The 22,611-nt window shown below is 38.5% G+C and overlaps 1 protein-coding gene across 1 annotated transcript in view; it reads right to left on the bottom strand.

Annotated features, from left to right (window-relative positions):
* card11 (caspase recruitment domain family member 11) overlaps nucleotides 1-22,611 on the bottom strand; it is a 719,724-nt gene that overhangs the window by 181,040 nt on the left and 516,073 nt on the right. Inside the window, exon 20 of the mRNA XM_031893621.1 lies at nucleotides 13,697-13,814. Within this exon, the coding sequence (XP_031749481.1) occupies nucleotides 13,697-13,814 (118 nt within the window). The remainder of the gene's footprint in view (nucleotides 1-13,696; nucleotides 13,815-22,611) is intronic.

Here is a 22,611-nt window from a genome sequence, read left to right as displayed (position 1 = left end):
TTTCAATAGTATCAGTACTGAGATTAACTGCCCCCCTGCATTGTTCACACCTCAGATTCAGGCTGTAATTCCCCTGTATTGTTTAAACATCTAAATCCCTGTGTTTTTCACACCTTTTAATCTTTGCATTGTTCACCCCCTGCAGTGTTCACGCCTCTTCAGACCTCATTGTGTCACTGTATGTACTGTGTATGGCACACACAGGCAGCATAGATCAAGCAGAGTATAGCATACACAGGTGGGGTAGGACAGGCAGAGTATGGCACACACAGGCAGCATAGGGCAGGCAGAATATGGCCCACACAGCAAGGAAGGACAGGTATATTATGGCACAGTGGGGCAGCATAGGACAGGCAGAGTATGGCACACATACCTTACACATATCTTGGTGCGTGAATCCTCCCAGTATATTCATACCTATGTAAGATATGTGGACGATACATTTTTGATCTGGATACAGGTAAATTACATGAATTTCTTGAGCACCTCAATAGTGTACACACTACTATACAGTTTACTGTGGAGTTTCATCCCACTACATTGCATTTTCTCGATGTTGACATACAGTAACTTATAAGAATAATGAATTTGTAACTACTGTTTATAAAAAACCTACAGACCGAAATAATTTTGTACAATCAAAACGTTTTCATCCCCCTGGGTTATTGACTGGCTTACCTGAAAGTCAATTTTCAAGGGTTCGCCATATAACCTCGAGTGATGCACTTTATGACATTGAGGCGGAAAAAATTGTTTAAATTCGTGGAAAAGGGTTATGATTTAACATCCCTTAAGGTAATTAAAGAGCAAGTGAAATCTTTATCTAGGGAGGAGTTAGCAAAAAGAGAAAAAAGTAATGGGAAAAAGTAATAAAAAATGTCAACAACCTGTGTTTGTAACTACTTATGATAATAATGCTGGATTAATTAAAAATCAGTGTTAAAATACTGGGGTGTCTTAAAGGCAGACCCCAAGTTGGGTAAATTGTTTAACATTCCCCTGATGTTCTCATACAGTAAAGGAAAAACAGTGGGTGAATTGGTAAAATCAAGAGTAAGTAATAGGAAGACTGATAGAGAAGAAAGGGAAAAGGGAGGTACATATCTGTGTGTTAACTGCAGCCACTGTAATGGTATTATACATGGGGAGAATGTAATACATCTGCATAATGGCTCTAAAATGCCTATCAAAGGGACCTTTGATTGTAATAGCAAAATTGTGGTGTATTACATTAAATGCCCCTGTGGATTAGGCTATATAGGCCAGACTAGCCGTACAGTACGTGTGCGACTGAATGAACATAAATCTATGATTCAGAATTATAAATTCTATTCTATTCTAACAAATTAGAAGAAGGAAGGGAGGGTCAAGACACTAAGAAAATTTTATTACAAAAAGAATGTTATTGGATTTGGGCTTTAAAAACTAAACACGCTAGGGGTCTAAATGAAGAGTGTATTATATCATGCTTTTTATGATCGCATGGTGGGATCATGATAATGGTTAATTATGTATATATTTTTTTTCTACAGATATACAATATGACTGATGACTTATGCAGTGCTTCAGGGACAGGTAACTTTCCTGTGTCAGGGTTAATTATCTTCAGTTTTAGGGTTAGTTTATTTGGTAACATGTGTTGCCTTGAAACTTTAGTGACTACTACAAACCGGATTCCAAAAAAGTTGGGACACTAAACAAATTGTGAATAAAAACTGAACGCAATGATGTGGAGGTGACAACTTCTAATATTTTATTCAGAATAGAACATAAATCACGGAACAAAAGTTTAAACTGGAAAAATGTACCATTTTAAGGGAAAAATATGTTGATTCAGAATTTCATGGTGTCAACAAATCCCAAAAAAGTTGGGACAAGTAGCAATAAGAGGCTGGAAAAAGTAAATTTGAGCATAACGAAGAGCTGGAAGACCAAATAACACTAATTAGCAACATGATTGGGTATAAAAAGAGCTTCTCAGAGTGGCAGTGTCTCTCAGAAGCCAAGATGGGTAGAGGATCACCAATTCCCACAATGTTGCGCAGAAAGATAGTGGAGCAATATCAGAAAGGTGTTACCCAGAGAAAAATTGCAAAGATTTTGCATCTATCATCATCAACTGTGCATAACATCATCCGAAGATTCAGAGAATCTGGAACAATCTCCGTGCGTAAGGGTCAAGGCCGTAAAACCATACTGGATGCCCGTGATCTCCGGGCCCTTAAACGACACTGCACCACAAACAGGAATGCTACTGTAAAGGAAATCACAGAATGGGCTCAGGAATACTTCCAGAAACCATTGTCCGTGAACACAATCCACCGTGCCATCCGCCGTTGCCAGCTGAAACTCTACAGTGCAAAGAAGAAGCCATTTCTAAGCAAGATCCACAAGCTCAGGCGTTTTCACTGGGCCAGGGATCATTTAAAATGGAGTGTGGCAAAATGGAAGACTGTTCTGTGGTCAGACGAGTCATGATTCGAAGTTCTTTTTGGAAATCTGGGACGCCATGTCATCCGGACCAAAGAGGACAAGGACAACCCAAGTTGTTATCAACGCTCAGTTCAGAAGCCTGCATCTCTGATGGTATGGGGTTGCATGAGTGCGTGTGGCATGGGCAGCTTGCATGTCTGGAAAGGCAGCATCAATGCAGAAAAATATACAGTATTCAGGTTCTAGAACAACATATGCTCCCAGACAGACGTCATCTCTTTCAGGGAAGACCCTGCATTTTTCAACAAGATAATGCCAGACCACATTCTGCATCAATCACAACATCATGGCTGCGTAGGAGAAGGATCCGGGTACTGAAATGGCCAGTCTGCAGTCCAGATCTTTCACCTATAGAGAACATTTGGCGCATCATAAAGAGGAAGGTGCGACAAAGAAGGCCCAAGACGATTGAACAGTTAGAGGCCTGTATTAGACAAGAATGGGAGAGCATTCCTATTCCTAAACTTGAGAAACTGGTCTCCTCGGTCCCCAGACGTCTGTTGAGTGTTGTAAGAAGAAGGGGAGATGCCACACAGTGGTGAAAATGGCCTTGTCCCAACTTTTTTGGGATTTGTTGACACCATGAAATTCTGAATCAACATATTTTTCCCTTAAAATGGTACATTTTCTCAGTTTAAACTTTTGTTCCGTGATTTATGTTCTATTCTGAATAAAATATTAGAAGTTGTCACCTCCACATCATTGCGTTCAGTTTTTATTCACAATTTGTTTAGTGTCCCAACTTTTTTGGAATCCGGGTTGTATTATTGCCAATATTGAATAGTAACTAAGTGACAATAATAGGTGTCAAATGCACAGATAATTTTTGGGTGGGATAATGTTTGTGTAACTGATGTACATAAGGACTTATTTTTTAAATTTTTTTACAGATTAATATTATTGGAATTATGTCTTTTTTCATGAAAGTTTCACTTATGGACATTGCTCTGATTTATTGTGAAGTGTTATTATGAATTATGCATTTGTACACATTGAAATGGCTTTTACAGATTGTTTAAAGGTTAAATATGCTAATTGCACAAATTGTATGCAAATGAAGCGTGAGACTATTTAATCATGTTCACTGCACTGGTTTGTATGCCTGACGAAGGGGTACGCCCCCAAAACGTTGCTGCTATTTTTTTAATAAACACGCAGGGATTAGTTCTGAGGTCCACTGAAGACCAATAACCCTCATATAGGACAACCGTGGGTCTAGGACCCAGGGATTTAGTTCTGAGGTCCACTGAAGACCATTAACCCTCACATAGGACAACCGTGGTTCTAGGACCCACGGATTGACACGTTCAATTTCTATTAGAATTAACTATCCTTTTTCCCTTGTTTTTTCCTCTGACTATCTATGCAAACCCTAGACCCATACCCATGGTATAAAAAGCTTCCTGGTCCACACATAGATCATGGCTGAAATACGCGTTACTTCTCTAAATTGCAGGCACTGAACATGCCTGAAAAGTGATTCCAAATTCTATACGAAACGCATTAGGCAAAGACAGGTATTCTTCTACACATTTCAGAGAAGGGCACAGACCAAACATCACAAATAAGTACTAGCCAACCTGGTTCTACTGATAACCCAGAGGTCAAATCGAAAGGTAAGGCCATTCACAAACGGTGTCATTTCACTTTTAATAATGTCCAAAAAGATGATAAAGGTCATATCCATGATAGAGGCTCAAAAAACGAAACTTACTATTGTTTCATGCTATGCCTCAAACCTAGCACAAACCCAGGTCCTTGAGCAGCTTTTTAACTTCCTAGAGGATTTCACTGAAGGATTTGTAATGCTAGAAGGAGACCTTAACCTCCACCCCCACAGGACATACCACTCATCTCACTAACAAAATTGAAGACATTTTTAAACAATATTATACTAACCTCTATAATCGTAAATCAGACCCCATATTCAACACCCAAGAGACCCTACAAGACTATATTAAAGACACTTCTCTCCCTAAAATCACAGATTCATCAGTTAAAAAGGCTCTTAACCAACCCTTCTCACAAAAAGGTTACTAGCACTACCCAAAAAGGGAACTTACCCTTTATACAGATATGTACTTCTAGAGGGCTACTTCCACTAGACAACATTTTACAGGCACCAGTATATAGTTTCTCACACAAATTTGCATACCACCAGCTGACACACTGGCTCCAAACCCACCCAAAGAAAGAACAGCTCCTCAAGGATACGACCCCCTTTGATGACTTGTGCCCAGCCAAGGCCACTCCATCTCATACCGTCTCCCAAATCTACTTTATTTTACTAGACCTAAAGGGCAAACACCCTGCCCACTTTACTAGTTATAAGATCATCTTAAGATGGTACAAGTGCCCAACTACCCTACATATCATGTTCCCCATGGTATCAGACAACTGCTGGGGCTGTAACACCCAGAAAGGTTATATGAAACATATATGGTGGGAGTGCTCCAACTTACAACCCTTTTGGTCTCTAGTATTTCAAACCATTTCCAAAGTGGTATGTCTCGATCTCCAATTGGAAACATTTTTTTACACCAGCACACCCTTACCTCCTCCAGAGAATTACTACTTGGTGCACAGCCTAGAGAGTCGGCACTCTCCATACAGTCCAGTCAAAATATTTCAGCCAGCACAAGTAAAGTGCAAGCAGGGCTTAGCCCCTGCGTGTTTATTCAAAAAGCAACGTTTCGGGGGTGTACCCCTTCGTCAGGCATACAGACACACCAGTGCACATGATTAAATAGTCACAACATTAACATATGTGATTGTTTGGTTGATATATTAACCATTAAAACACTCTAAAAAACTTTATCCAAATTGTGCAATACATGATTCACAAAAACTTTGATGAATTATATTATACAAAATTAACCATCCTTCCCAGTATTCAGTGTCCATAAGTGAAACCTCCATAAGCAAGGCATAATTCAAACAATGGGTATAGATCTGCAAAAATTAATACATAAAAATCCATAAAAACATACTCCATCAGCCTTATTTAAAAACATTATCCCCTTAAACAGTTTCCTATGTCCTTAACATTCATTATTGTTATAGTCTCAATTTAACCTTATAACCTTTTAACAATGTAACCAATCCTATAAAACCTAAATTTTGTTTCCAAAACTAACGAAAGGTTACAAGATCAAAATTCAGACTCACCCTGAAGCAAGAAAGGATTCCCTGTCATTGTAGTTCTGCATGCTTCCTCAAATGTATAATAAATTATCTGCAGGGAGAAATATTTATATATATATAATTCACTAAACATACTACCAACAGAGTCTATAAGAAGCAGGACATAATGCACTCCTCATTTAACCCTCTAGGGTATTTCATTTTTAAAGCCCAGATCCAGTAACACTCCCTTTGTAATAAACATCTTTTTATATCATGATCTTCCCTTCCTTTCACCTGTTCCAGTATTTGCCACCTCAGTTGCGAAACTTGGCCACATTCAAAAAAATGTTTAGCTAATGTAGTTTCTCTTTTTTCTTTTCCCAATTTTTTAACCGGTTCATTTTCTTTTCCTTTTTCCAACACCATGGAGACAGGGGGTTTATAGTTACGTATAGTGGATTTATGTTCATTCAATTGTACCCGTACTGCACGACTGGTCTGGCCTACATAGCCTAGTCCACAGGGGCATTTTATATAATAAACCACATTTTTACTGGTATAATCAAAGGTTCCTTTGATAGGCATTTTTGAGCCGTTATGTGGGTGTATTACATTGGCCCCACGTATAATGCCATTACAATGGCTACAATTAACACATGGGTAAGTACCTCCCTTCTCTATTCACTATTCATCTTCCTGCAAGTTACTCTTGATTTTACCAAAATTAATAGAGAAGGGAGGTACTTACCCATGTGTTAATTGTAGCCATTGTAATGGCATTATACGTGGGGCCAATGTAATACACCCACATAACGGCTCAAAAATGCCTATCAAAGGAACCTTTGATTGTACCAGTAACATGTGGTTTATTATATAAAATGCCCCTGTGGACTAGGCTATGTAGGCCAGACCAGTCGTGCAGTACGGGTACGATTGAATTAACATAAATCCACTATATGTAACTATAAACCCCCTGTCTCCATGGTGTTGGAAAAAGGAAAAGAAAATGAACCGGTTAAAAAATTGGGAAAAGAAAAAAGAGAAACTACATTAGCTAAACATTTTTTTGAATGTGGCCACCAAGTTTCGCAACTGAGGTGGCAAATACTGGAACAGGTGAAAGGAAGGGAAGATCATGATATAAAAAGACGTTTATTACAAAGGGAGTGTTACTGGATCTGGGCTTTAAAAACAAAATACCCTAGAGGGTTAAATGAGGAGTGCATTATGTCCTGCTTCTTATAGACTCTGTTGGTAGTATGTTTAGTGAATTATATATATAAATTTTTCTCCCTGCAGATAATTTATTATACATTTGAGGAAGCATGCAGAACTACAATGACAGGGAATCCTTTCTTGCTTCAAGGTGAGTCTGAGTTTTGATCTTGTAACCTTTCGTTAGTTTTGGAAACAAAATTTAGGTTTTATAGGATTGGTTACATTGTTAAAAGATTATAAGGTTAAATTGAGACTATGTAACAATAATGAATGTTAAGGACATAGGAAACTGTTTAAGGGGATAATGTTTTTAAATAAGGCTGATGGAGTATGTTTTTATGGATTTTTATGTATTAATTTTTGCAGATCTATACCCATTGTTTGAATTATGCCTTGTTTATGGAGGTTTCACTTATGGACACTGAATACTGGGAAGGATGGTTAATTTTTGTATAATATAATTCATCAAAGTTTTTGTGAATCATGTATTGCACAATTTGGATAAAGTTTTTTAGAGTGTTTTAATGGTTAATATAACAACCAAACAATCACATATGTTAATGTTATGTGCACTGGTGTGTCTGTATGCCTGACGAAGGGGTACGCCCCCAAAACATTGCTTTTTGAATAAACACGCAGGGGCTAAGCCCTGCTTGCACTTTACTTGTTGTGTTGGCTAAAATATTTTGACCGGAATGTCTCGATCTCCACCCAGACCCGGCTTTGGCACTACTATCTATACCCCCAGCAAACATGCAAATAATTATTAAACAGAAGGGTTTCCTTACTTTTGCAGCTACTAGAACAGTAATACCTAGACACTGGAATATTACCAGGGCTCCAACAATTGGAGACTGGGCAATTGAGCTAAACCATATAATGCAAATGGAGGAAATGCTTGCGCATTCCACCAAACTATGTGAAAAAAGTCTGGACAAACCGGATCCTTTATAAAGATACCCCAGATTATAACAACATCCTGTCAACTAGCAACCCCATTCAGTCCCAGCCATAATCCACAAATGCTCCTGGGTCCTTTGCTTAACCACACAGGTTGTTAGTCCTATATAAAACTTCCCACAAGGACATTTAATAATTGTGATGTTTTGGGGGACACAGTGGGGTTTCAGCACAAATGCAGGCCACTCCAAACTTCCATAAACCAGTTCATTTATTGTTAACACAGAGAGGCAGCAAAAAGGGCAATGAAAAATAGCTTTTGTTCAGCATCAAAAATACAACAGAGCAGGTATCATTTAGCAACAAAAAGTGTCCCAAAACAATAAAGAAGGCTTTAGCTGCCAAGGGAACAGCTCAAACTGCAGTTTTTCTCAGGAAGGTCAGATGCATTTCAAAACAGCTTCCACGTGTGTCTCTACTTTCACACACACTCCTCCTAACTGCATTTCCTTTCCTTAAAACCCCCTTGGCTGTCCAGTCCATGCCCTCTTCCAGGTTGACCCTATCTTGGGTCTCTTAAAGGGGTGGTTGTTAAAGGGCTCAGAACCTAAAAAAATGGGGAGTTAGAGCAACAGTTGGAAGTCAGCAGTCCCAGACTGGGGTACCTGGGCCCACCAGAGAACCTCACCCCAGAGGCCCTCTCAAGGCAACTTCGGCAAATCGAGGCGCCGCATATGCCATCCAACCGGCGACTTACATTCCAGCAGGTGGGATGGCATTGCGGGGAGATTAGTCGCCGTAACAACTGAGATTTGTTGCGGTGTGGCTAATCTCTCCGTGTACCCCTGCCCTAAAGGAGAGGATCAAATGAAGATTGACTGTGCAGCTGATAAGATTTAAAGTCTTTGTTGTGAATTTCTAATCCAGATTCTAACTCCAAGTCTAATTTAAAGCCTCATACATTAACAAATTAACATATTCATTTGGGTTGTAAGAAGGCACAGGCCCATTAAGTTCAACCTTTAAAGGGGACCTGTCACCCTAAGAAATAATTCAAAATTCTTTTCTATTGTGTTTGTTAAGCAAAATAACCTTCACTTACACTATGGGGCACATTTACTAAGACACGAATCTGAACCGAATTGGAAAAATTCCGATTTGAAAACGAACATTTTGCGACTTTTTCGTATTTTTTGCGATTTTTTCGGCGTCTTTACGACTTTGGGTTAGTAAATGTGCCCCTATATATGTAACATAAATCTTGTTTCTTTCATGCCTGGAATTACACAACCACAGCAAATAGGCAGGTGCCATTTTGTGGACACGATTATTAAGGCAAGCTTTGTATCACCCCAAAATCTTGTGTATGTGCAAGAATGGGGGCCTGATGCCCAGGCCCATGCACTGGCTACACAATTAGATGGTCAGGAGGGAGGGGGAAAGTAAGAGCTGAATTAGAAGTGAAAGTACTTGTCTGCCCCACCTCTATGCCTAAGGCATAGAGGCGGGGCAGGCAATTTATGATTGACAGGTGGGATTTTGCAAATTCCTTTATAATGGGTTTGGATGTGTTGATATAGAAGTGAATTTGGGTTTCTTTTTTAACTTGAAAAGTACTTTTATTATACAGCTTTTTATGTCTGGGTGACAGGTCCACTTTAATGTCCATGTAAACCCTGCCTAACTGCTAGCTGATATAAGGGAAGGCAAATAATTCCTTCTAAAGCCTCTCCAATTTGCCTAAGAGAGGGAAAAAAGCCTTCCTGACTCCAAGAAGCAATCGGACCGGTCCTTGGATCAACTTGTACAAAGAGCTATTTATGAATAACCCTATATTTAATCTTTCCATTATACTGCTAAAAAACACCTACTGAATACCTGACACTGGACTCTTGAATATTAAGTAGAAAATGTTTATCTCATCCTTCGGGGCCCTGCATTCTTCTGCTCCTCCTTATATCTGCTCTTATATCTCCCTCTCCCAAAGCTCAGCTCAGGGCCATCTACTGACCTTACAATCTGGCAAAGTGAACTGAGTTGCATATGAAACCTTTGTAAAGATTAGTATATGCACCTTAAGGCAGTTAAACCTTTTGTTTAAGACATTGTTTAAATACCTAGGCATAATTATCCACATGAACCTTGATAGCTACAAACAGTTTAATCTAAACCGTGTAGTGCAGGCACTAAGTAACACAGTCTCTGTAATGACTAGTTAACAAGGATCCCTGGGAGACAGCTGCTATAGCCTACTCTTTGGTGAAACAGAAAACCCCTGTTAACCCCAGTCTTAACCGACACCCTTTTGGGGCCCCAGAACTGGAAACAGGGAACCTGAACAGATACATGCAGTAAAGACAAGGAGGAGGCAAAATCATAGTCAGGGCCAGGTAGATGTCAGGACGGGCAGTTAGTATCAAGGTCAGGAAACAGGCAAGAGTCAAAAATCAGATCAGAAAATAAAACACTGGCTTAAGCAGGGACTGATTACACAGAAGCCAGCTTGGGCAAGGAACAGTGGTAAAGATCAATATTAAAGGACAAAGAACCAAACAGAAAAGGGCTAGCAATGTTTGCCAAGAAGGGGAACCAGTGATTCACAAAACACCCCCATTGTTTATAAACAAAGTGTGCTGGACGTCCTCATGTTCGTTGTGACATCGTGACGCATGCCGCAACTTCACAACATGAACGATGGAGCTTGCAAGTGCACTGGAGACCCCTTCCCTGTGCCCTCCAGTCAGCACGGCCAGAGGTATGGAGATGCAACTGACTGGCGGGAGGGTTACAGTATCACATAAGTAAAATCTACCACTTTCCCTCCCTGGCAGGATTATTGGATTATATTGTTTCTGTGGTGAGTGCAAAAGTACTATACAACAAGAGATTCACCCACCTCCAGAGATGCTATTTTGGTATCTACAGCTGTGACAGTTCTTCTCTGTACAATTTCCCACAAGGCCCATAAGCTAAGCTGAAACAACACTAGAAAGCTACATACACAGACAAGACCTGACTAAACCACTGTTTTGGCTATACATTATATTGTCTACATCAGTCCCCTCTCCCCTAGACAAAATCAGGATTAAATGGCAAAGAGTTATTCCCGAGCTAAGAGCTGTGGAACAACGCTCTCAAGCTTGTCCCAGAGCTGTCCGTCGTTATAAAGGATAGATGTATACAAATAGTTTTTAAGCAATTTATGACAATGTCCTAAAAGCAGGGTCTAAATAGGTTTTCTGTTGAAAAGCTCACTCTTCCAAATATCCGTTTCCCAGAGCTCGGTTTGTTACGTTTAACAGGGGCCCTACAGCTTTTGTCCTACTTCAGGAACTGCTATTTGAAGTTGCTATGCTATTCCAAAAATGCAATTTTAATGCATAGGAAATTATTTGACCCCTGCCCCCCCCACCCATACAATTTTGGCAAAAACTAGTGAATGCCTCCCTCCCAAGCTAAAAACTAGCAAGAGGTTGCCAGAATAATTTACAGAATGACTGACTGTATTTGAATTGTATGCAGGCAAAGTAGAGGTATGGGATCCATTATCCAGAAAGCAGAATTGCCATAGATTTTTTTTTTATTTTAATCAAATAATTACAATTTTAAAAAATAATTTCCTTTTTCTCTGTAACAAAAAAACAGTACCATGTATTTGATCCAACCCAAGATATATTATTTAAAAACATTTTGTTTCACTGTTAAACTATTTGTTTAACTTTTTTTTTAAAACTATGTCTTATGCTCTCCTACCCTTTCAAACAAAAGCTCATTTAGCTTATTGGGGGGAATGGTACATAAAATCTTACATGGACCATTTCCCTACCTCCCTTAGGCTAACAGAAGCATGGAACAAGATAAAGTATAGGTTGAATGACTGCCAGCCTAAGGGGAATTGTGAAATGGTGTGTGTGCTAACTTGATTCATGAAATGTGTGCAAGTTCCAGAAGACATGATAAGAATGGAGATGGCATCGCTTGCAGATTGCCAGTGTGGGCTGTGTTAATAATACAATAAAATTAGTTATTAAAAATGCAATACAATTAGAGTATGATATGACTGGTTCAACTCAGTGCCAGTTATTGATGCAACCAGATAGCCTTGAATCCACCAGAAAATGCCTTTAGCGATAAGCGAAGATCTTTCAGTCTCTGAAAGATTTGTGAAACAGCAAACAATTCACGAAACAGGGAATGTTGCGCATCAAAAAAACCCCGAATATGTTTGATGTGCAACAATTCTTTTGATAAGAGAGACAAATCTTTTTGGTGCGAGACAATTCTTTTTGACGCGAGAGACAATTCTTTTTGACGTAAGAGACAATTCTTTTGATCAGAGACAATTCTTTTTGATGCGCAACAATGCGTTTGACATGCTACAATTCTTTTGACGAGCACAATTCTTTTTTTGATGCGTGACAATTCATTTGACGCTCGCAAAAATTTTTTGGACGAGCAGCAAATTTTGCAGAGAATCCATGCCTGCCAAATTTTTTTGTCCATCACTAGGTTGCCTTTTGAAAGTTTTATTTTTACAGGTCATTCTTAAGGACCCTGTCCCCCCACCAGGCATATCCCATTGTTGCTGGGACTGGCTCTGTTTTTGACCTTTAGTAATTTTAATGGACCATCTTAACCTTGTGGTGTAATGTTCTAGATCATATTTTACACTCACTAATATTTGTTTTTAGCAAATTAAAAATTAATAGGATAACTAGTTGTTTTGGCTAGTCTAAATGTAGTTAACCCATTCACCTCGATCCCTCATATTAAGGGTTAAAAACTGATTAACAGATTACATTTTTGATGGGCCTTTCAATATGTATTCTCTAAAATAACTATTTCAGATTTAATGAAAATATTTCCTGTTAAAGGGACGGCCAGGAGATCCAATTTCACCTGATCATATGCAAATGCCTTTATGTGTTTATTTGAGGAGGAGTCTATTCTGATGTTGCATTTACTGACCTCTGTTTAGCCTGGTGGTGCTACATGTGTTTGTTCTCCAGCAGAACAATATGGAGTCTTTACAGAATTTTTTGGATTATACATATACATATGTATCAATCAGGTCTTGTTCCCTGATGTCGCAGTCACATGAATGGGAGATCACTTAGGCACATATCTTTTTTAAAGCAGACTGAATGTAATAACCTTCTGCTTTATCACGGTTTCCAACCCAGTTTTCAAATTCAAAAGCATTAAACGCATTGTTCAGAATCAACATAAGTGTAATTTGCGAGTTTTAGGACAGGGACTTAATTCTACTAGATCCTATAATTCAGGACATGGGTTATCCTTCCGCTCTCCTAAAATGTAAAAAATGGGTACACCGTTTTCCAGAGACTAATGGACACTCAATCCTAGATATTGAGTGTCTGCAATGCTATGTAATTAATAAGTCTGAATAGGTAATGCTACTTCCTGGGTTCAAATTCCTTAACTGAGATGTTTCTATTTGTTTTTGATAGACATCCTAAAGTTTTCTCCCATTATTGTTATCTCTAAACTCCCTGACCCTGAACATTCTGACCAGGGTATGGTGAATAAATATGTTTGCAATTCACTAAGATCATGAGAAGGCCCCGATGCACAGCCCCTGATTCACAGCCCCATGTCCCCGAATCAACAATGTATGTATGAGCAGGCACTCAATGAGCAGGCCATCAAGGCAGGAAAGTAACATCGATGTTTCATATTATCCTAACACTCAGTATCCTGTGTCAAAAACACATACCTGCCTTGCTGGTCGGTACTAATATTTCTACATCGATTTTACTTTCCTGCCTGCTCATTAAGGGCCTGCTTATACATACACAGTTAACATGGCTAGTACATAGCAAAGACTACACTACATAGCAAAGACTACATTTGTCTATTACATTTGCTGGTGCCACAGCAAAGACTTGGAACCACTTTACAGTAAAAAAAGTTATCAGTTAAGTGATCATTTTCATACCTTCCTGCTTATCTAATAAAAGCTTCATTGATTCAAGGGAAGTGGAAGTAGATGAGGTCATCCGCACTCTTTCATTGCTGTTCATCCTTTTGTATTTGTTCTCAGATCGGTTAACAAACTAAAAATACATAGAAAAAAAAGGAAATGTTAACCTTGTAAATTATATAAGTTGACAATATTATATTAAGATTCTGTTGGAAAGTAATTTTAAAACTGTTTTTACAAGAGATAACATTGAGAGAGAAAATAAGTTATCTGAGAGATATCTGAAGATATCCCCTTATTACATCTCCTGTTACTAAATAGAGATCACCTTGAAATAACATGTTAAAGGACAAGGAAAGTCTGATTTACAGAGTTTAGGTAACTCTTCTGTGAATCCAATATCAAAGTTTTATTTCCAGGCAATAAAAATAATACAAAAATGCACCAGGTCATGTAAAAATTACAATAAAATAATACATGAGGTTAAAAACAGTCCATCAAATTCAACCTTTTGCCTATCTACTAGATGTTTTAGAGTAATGCAAAAAATAAAAACCTCTGCAGCCACTCCACTTTGTGTACAATTTTACACAATGTTTAGGCTTTTATTTTGTTGTATCCATGAAACGCATTACAGACCTTAGTTGATAAAGCAAATGTAAGCATTCCATATCTACAACCCCAAACCCCATTCACATCATGATAAAAAGTTATTAAATTTGTCTAACATGATTTACCATTCATAAAACCATGATGACTATTCATCATCATCATTCTCCACGGGCCTGTAAATACCAGGCTGAGATAATAATCCTTTTTCAAATATTAGAATATCAGATGTTCTTCAATCCATAGGCACCATACATGGAGAAAATGAGTCTAAGAAAATGAGACCTGGCTAAAGTAAGTTCTCTAAGTATCTTAGGGTGTATTCCATCAGGCCCAGGGCCCTTTTGTTCATATTAACTTTACTTTAACATTTTAGTATCATAACCAAGTGGCTCAAAAGGATAGTACAACAGCTTATGACCACACAGATCAGGGTTCAAACCTGGACAAGTACTAACACACTGGACCTCACATTATGTCCCCTTTTAACTGTTACAAATCAGTCTCTCATTTTTTTGTTCATATCCACCTCCCAAATCAGTGTCCCCTGCCAGTGCCTGCCCAATGGGTAGTCTATCCTCATGATTGCATGCCCTCAAGTGGCCTTGCTTAAGCTAGACGGTGGTACGCAGGAAAAAATGCTCATCATTACAAGCCCTAACAGACAAGTAAGATAAAACTTAAATACAGGCTTACAATCAGTGTTAGACAAGATATAGAAATTATAGCCCAAACTGAACAAGTTATAGTCAATTATCCAGAAGTTGTGTGTAGCCCACCCTCTGTGAATTCATCAAAGGACAAAGAAGACATTAGACATGGAACTCAAAGAAACATTGCAATGAATCTGTTGATTTCACTTACTCTCACCTAGCACTGTTAACTTTAATCCTTTATTTAAATGCCTGCTTAACAGTGAACTTAGATCACATGCAGAACTTGCTTAACAGCTTTCACACACCATTTACAGCCTTTGACTTATTTTTAGAGTGCTACACTGCTGGAGTTGCGACCACTCAAGTTTGCAGCAATCATTGCTTACTGACAGGCTGGTGGCTGTTTGAAAAAACGTTTTCAAATCAAATCAACAAAAAAGGATAAGTATCTTTATTTAACTCTTTTTAAAGTAGTGGTTTTATTTATATATGTGAAGTTTTGCCTGTGCCACATGCAAGTTTAGGAAGACAGTGGGAGCTTGGGAAGCAAAATGCATAGCTAAAGTCTTTCTGTAGAACATAGTAACAAGTTGGGTTGAAAAAAGACATATGTCCATCAAGTTCAACCATAATGCCTATATATAACCTGCCTAACTACTAGTTGATCCAGAGGAAGGCAAAAAAAACCCCATCTGAAGCCTCTCTAATTTGCCGCAGAGGGGAAAAAATTCCTTCCTGACTCCAAGATGGCAATCGGACCAGTCCCTGGATCAACTAGTACTAAGAGCTATCTCCCATAACCCTGTATTCCCTCACTTGTACTGAGAGCTATCTCCCATACCCCTGTATTCCCTCACTTGCTAAGAATCCATCCAGCCCCTTCTTAAAGTTATATAATGTATCAGCCAGCACGACTGATTCGGGGAGGGAATTCCACAACTTCACAGCTCTCACAGTAAAAAAACCTTTCCGAATATTTAAATGGAACCTCCCTTCTTCTAAACGAAGTGGGTGCCCTCGTGTCCGTTGGAAGGACCTACTGGTAAATAAAACATTAGAGAGGTTATTATATGATCCCTTTATATATTTATACATAGTTATCATGTCACCTCTTAAGCGTCTCTTCTCCAGTGTAAACAGACCCAACTTGGCCAGCCTTTCTTCATAACTGAGACTTTCCATACCCTTTACCAGCTTAGTTGCCCTTCTCTGGACCCTCTCTAATTCAATAATGTCCCGTTTGAGCACTGGAGACCAAAACTGAACAGCATATTCTAGATGGGGCCTTACCAGCGCTCTGTAAAGGGGAAGAATAACCCCCTCCTCCCGTGAATCTATACCCCTTTTAATACAGCTCAAAACCTTGTTTGCCCTTGCAGCTGCTGCCTGGCATTGCTTGCTACAGCCAAGTTTATTATCTACAAGGACTCCAAGGTCCTTCTCCATTATGGATTTGCCTAGTGCAGTCCCATTAAGGTTATACGGGGCTTGCATATTTTTACATCCCAGGTGCATGACCTTACATTTATCCACATTAAATCTCATCTGCCACTTAGCTGCCCAGATTGCCAGTTGGTCAAGATCCTGCTGCAGGGATGTCACATCCTGGATAGAATTGACTGGTCTGCAGAGTTTTGTGTCATCTGCAAACACTGATACATTACTCATAATACCCTCCCCTAAGTCATTTATGAACAAATTAAACAAAAGTGGACCCAGTACAGAACCCTGAGGGACCCCACTGAGGACCTTACTCCAAGTAGAGAATGTACCATTAACAACCACCCTCTGTACCCGATCCTGTAGCCAGTTTTCTATCCATGTGCAAATGACTTCACTAAGACCAATAGACCTTAGCTTAAAAAAGCAGTCATTTGTGGGGAACGGTATCAAATGCTTTGGCAAAATCCAAATAGATTATATCTACTGCATCCCCACTATCCAGTTTCTTACTTACCTCATCATAAAAAGCAATTAAATTGGTCTGACATGACCTGTCCTTCATAAAGCCATGCTGATTACTGCTCATAATGGCATTCTCCACTACATAATTTTGAATGTGATCCCTTAACAAGCCTTCAAATAACTTGCCCACCACGGATGTCAAACTTACAGGCCTATAATTGCCAGGCTGAGATCTTACTCCCTTTTTAAATATGGGAATGACATTCGCCTTCTTCCAATCCCTAGGTACCATACCTGATGAAAGAGAGTCTGAGAATATCAGAAACAAGGGCCACTGCAATTCTGCCCCTAGCTCTCTCAGTACCCCGAGGGTGTATTCCATCTGGCCCAGGTGCCTCGTTTACATTTATCGTGTGTAACCCTTTAAGCATCATATCCTGTGCCAACCACTGTGTAGTTGGAGCTGAGGCAACAGTGCAGCTATTGGGTGGGACTTGGCCCACTGGCTCCTCTACTGTATACACAGAAGAAAAGAACTGGTTAAGCACATCTGCCTTTTCTGTATCCGCTGTAACCATATTGTTATTATAACTCAATGGGGCCACACCCTCAACCTGCATCTTTTTACTATTAATATACTTAAAAAACTTTTTGGGGTTAGTCTTGGCCTCGGCCGCGATGCGCTCCTCATTTTCTATCTTTGCGTTCCGGATTGCTGTTTTACAACACTTGTTATAGTGTTTATATTCATTGAATGCAGCTACTGTCCCCTCTGACTTATATTTCGTAAAAGTTTTCCTTTTTTTCCCTATTATCTTCTTTACCTCAGAGTTAAGCCACATAGGGTGATTCTTAACACTTCTACTTTTTCTTATTAATGGAATGAATTGAGAACAGTAATGATTTAATATCATTTTAAATGACAACCATGGAGGAGTGTTTAAACTAGGCAAGGGGGGGGTGGTGAGCTATAATATTATAGGAAAGCTAGTGTAGACCTGGCAGTGGTGTTAATAAGGGGTCATGGGGAAGGGGTGAGAGGAACATACAGTTAACCTGGCAGTGGTGTTAATAAGGGATCATGGGGAAGGGGTGAAAGGAACATACAGTTAACCAGCTAAGGAAATCCTTCTGTTACAAAGAAAACAACCTAATAGTAAATAAATTATTTTTGGCAGATCAATAACCTACTAGGAATGATTCTCTTTTGGACATGGTAATAACTAATAATGCTGATCTCATCTGTAGCATTTGCGTGAGTGAGCATTTAAGGAATAGTGATAATCCTTTGAGATTATGTTGCAAAGAAAACTCTGTAAGGGAGTAACTAAAATACAAAATTATAAGTATTATAAGGGCATCTCTGCAATATATTAACTGGGAAAGGCTTTTTATAGGGTTAACCACAGAAGGAATGGAATATCTTTAAAATGTTGCTTAACATGTATACAGTACAAGTCAGTATATTCTTCTTGTAAGTAAGGAAAGACATTGAAAAACAAATTTTTTTTCTTTATGGTTTGATAGAAGTGTTAGTGTTGAGGTTGGAAAAACATGCTTTTAAAACATTCAAGTTAGCTGGGACAGCTGAAACTTTCTTCAGTTACAAAGAAGTCAATAAAGCATGCAAAAAGCTATCAGACAAGCTAAAATTTGACAAGGGTATTCCAGCAAAGCGTAAAAGGAATACAAAAATATTTTTAAATATGTATATGTATGTATGTATATATGTATAACTTAATTTATAAAGCGCCACAAGGGTACGCAGCGTTGTACAATCTTACAATATACAAAATAACACACAGGGAGGACAAGTGTTATAATAAATACAATAAATAAGTATAAATACACAGGTAATAAGTGCCATGTGGTATGAGACACAGTAGGAAGGAGGTCCCTGCCCCATAGAGTTTACAATCTAAGTAAATAGTAAAAAAATGAAGCAAGAAGGGATGGGACCCTTATTATCTGAGGGGGGTCGGTTGGTTGATGAGAACAGGGAAAAAGCAGAAATTCTGAACTCTTGTTTTTTCATCTGTCTACAAAACTGCAGAGCCAGCTAATAAAGGTTTTCTTTTTAATAGCTCCAGTTCTAGTAATATAACTACTGATGCATGGGTAGAAGAAATTCAAAAGAGACTTGAACATGTAACGGTAAACAAAGGTCCAGGACTGGGTGGTATTCATCCCAGGGTACTAAACGAGCTTAGTTCTGTGATTGCCAAACCTATACACGTAATTTTTCAGGATTCACTGAGGTCTGGCATGGTGCCAAGAGACTGCCGAATTGCTAATGTGGTTCTGTTATTCAAAAAGGGATCCTGTTTTCAGCCTGAAAACTATAGGCTTGTTAGTCTGACATCAATGGTAGGAAAGTTTTTAAAAGGGGCAATAAGGCATAGGATACTTGATTACATTACAAATCTGTTATGTACCAGTAGAGGGAGCTCATGCCTAATTGTTAGCTCAGCTACAATGTATTATCAAGCTTGACTTTCTGCATGTTCTCTATGGTTAGATATACTTCCTACTTGCAAATGCCTGTATATAGTTTGCCATGTTGGAGCTCTAATAAATAAGTTGTTAAGCATTACCATTGAGTCCTGCACAACTCCACTGTCAACCCAACAAAATCACAATACTGTGCCAGCATGGTTTTATGCGCAACAGATCTTGCCAGACTAGGTTAATTGCCTTTCATAAGGAGGTGAGCAGGAACATTGACTCTGGGATGGCAGTTAATTTCATCTACTTGGACTTTGCTAAAGTATTTGATACAGTAACGCACTAAAAGTTAATGATAAAATTGAGAGATATTGGCCTGGAACATAATATTTCTACTTGGGTATAGAATTGCTAGAAGGATAGATTACAGAGAGTGTTAATAAATGGAACATTTTCTAATTGGACCAGTGTTTTTAGTGGAGTACCACATGGGTTAGTCCTTGGCTCTTTTTTGTATTAAATGAGCTGGTGGTGGGCATTGAAAGTACTGTTTTAAAATGGAAAATGAGGTTTAATGTTGAAGAGTGTCTTATGCACTGGTAGACATAATATAAATGTGAGTTGCACACTTAATGGTAGTGTGTTGGGGGTATCCTTAATTGAGAAGGATTTTTGTAGATAACAAACTCCTGTCAGTGTCATTCTGTGGCTACTAAAGCAAAAAAAGTGCTGTCTTATATAAAAAAGGCATTAACTCAAGGGATGAAAGCATAATTTTGCCTCTTTATAGGTCTTTGGCAAGGCCTTATCTAGAGTATGCAGTGCAGTTTTGGGCTCTAGTCCAATACAAAGATGTTCAACTAAATTAGTAAAGGGGATTGTGAGGGACATAGGGCACTTGTGAGGGGACATAATTACTCTGTACAAGTACATAAGAGGGGATTATAGACAGATGTTCTTTTTTTCCCATTAAAATGATCAGTGCGCCCTTTTAGATTAGAGGAATGGAAATTTCATTTGAAGCAGTGTAGGTGTTTTTTTTTTTTACAGTGAGGGCAGTGAGCTTGTGGAATTCCCTTCCAAGTTATGTTGTGATGGCAGATTTTGTTAATGCCTTTAAGAATGCTTTGGATGATTTCTTGAACAAGCATTATAACCAAGGCTATTTTGATACAGGTATAGGACCTGTTATCCAGAATGCTCTGGACCAGGGGTATTCCGGATAAGGGGTCTTTCCGTAATTTAGATCTTCATACCTTAAGTCTACTAAGAAATCAATAAAGCATTAATTAAACCCAATAGGATTATTTTACATCCAGTAAGGATTAATTAGATCTTAGTTGGGATCAAATACAAAGTTTTATTTTTACAGAGAAAAAGGAAATCAATTTTAAAAATCTGAATTATTTGATTAAAATGTGGTCTATGTGAGACAGGCTTTCTGTAATTCGGAGCTTTCTGGATATCGGGTTTCCGGATAAGGGATCCCATACCTGTACTAAAATCTAGTATTAGTATTGATGTTGGTATATATATTTTATGTATGCAAGTGTATAGATAGGTCGGTATGGGTCTGTGTGTGTGTGCTGGGGTTTGCTTGGAAGGGTTGAACATAATGGTTTTTTTTTTCAACCCACTTCATTATGTAATTATGTAAATATATACCATTCATTAACCCTTTACCTGGCAAGCGCGTATGGCACACGTTGTTAGGCAGATAACTGTTTTTCTCAACAGAGTCCAGACATGCAGGAGCAGAGTCAGGAGGAATGACATCCCCCTGGGCAATGAGCCAGGGGGGCTGTCATTATTGGTCCTGTGATGCGTTTTTTGCAGGACCGACCTTCAAGCAGCAGAAAAGATTGCATCGTGTCTGCTGCTTGTCCTGCTCCTTTCTCCCCCCAGCACCGCCCACTCTCTTCCTGTTTAGACACTCATACACACACACAACTTTTAGATGTGTACACACATTTATACTCAAACACTCAGAAACACTTTTTTTTACTTATTCATTTTACCCCTTTGTCTTTTGTTTTTTCCCTAAAAACTGTATTTTGACTACTAATTAAGCTGTTTTATGACTTATTTTGTTATTTCATTGATGTGCATAATTTTTGTGGTTTTATTGCATTTTTATCACTGTATTAGTGTTCCTGATCTGTTTTTTAGCATAGCTTTGCCATGTGGTACTTTGGTGTAGAAAGATATCTTTACCTATTTTGAATTTACCAGAATGTGTACTTTCCAAAAATATATTGATTCTTGCGGGGCTCTGTACAGTTATGGCACATAATACTCTGTCAGGGGGCTTTGTATGCAAAAGAGTTGGCAGGTGAGAAATCCATATGCACTATTTTCATAAACCTACTATTTGATAAACCTATGTACAGTGGACATCAAACTGTTCAACATATCTCTTGGGTTAATATTTAGGGTGTTTTATATAATTACCTAATGACCTGTAGAAAATAAGATGCTGCATATGGAAGTTTTGAGGTGATTTTTGGAAATGTTATAAAAAATTGGCATATTTAGGGAAGCTTGGTTCTTTGGAGTAGTGTACCCATTTTTAAATCAAGGGAATGTGTACTTTCCAAAAATATATGGCTTTCTGAGGGGAGCGTACTTTTTTTTGTAGCTTTATGTATCCGACATAAAATGATGTAAATGTGTTAATTTTGCAGGAGCTAAAATGACAGAAATGATAGATCATATGGGGTATGTTCACCTTGGGGCTCCTACATGCTACATACTTTGGTAAACATATACATATTGGATATCAAACTGTTTAGTGAACCCTGGCATTCAAATGTGGGAGATAAGATGCTGCAAAGTGGAGGCTTTGAAGTAATTTTTGGAATTGTCATAAAAATCACCAACTTTAGGAAAGCTTGTGCGGCTTGGTACTTTGGAGTAAAAAGACCCATTTTAGAGTTGGGGGTAATTTGTACTTTGCAAAAATATATGGCTTTCTGAGGTGAGCTTATTTTTTTGTATCTTTAATCTACATAAAATGATGTAAATGTTTTGAATTTGCAGCAGCTGAAATGACAGAAATAGGGGTAATTTAATTAATTTTACATTCCACATACTTAGGTAAACCTATGCATATTGGGCATCACACTGTTTAGTCAACCCCTGGCATTCATATTCATATGGTAACTTTCCATAGCACTGCTCCAAAAAGCTGCATACTATAGATTTCAAGGCCAAATATTCCACTTAGAGCAGGTTTACCCTATAAAGCTATTTATAAAGCATTTTTAGAAAGGCACAACTGTCTTTCTACTCCAAATTATCAAGTTGCAATGCTTT

This window comes from Xenopus tropicalis, chromosome 9 (assembly GCF_000004195.4).
Source record: "Xenopus tropicalis strain Nigerian chromosome 9, UCB_Xtro_10.0, whole genome shotgun sequence".
NCBI classification, from domain to species: domain Eukaryota; kingdom Metazoa; phylum Chordata; class Amphibia; order Anura; family Pipidae; genus Xenopus; species Xenopus tropicalis.
This window is presented reverse-complemented; position numbering and strand designations above follow the sequence as displayed.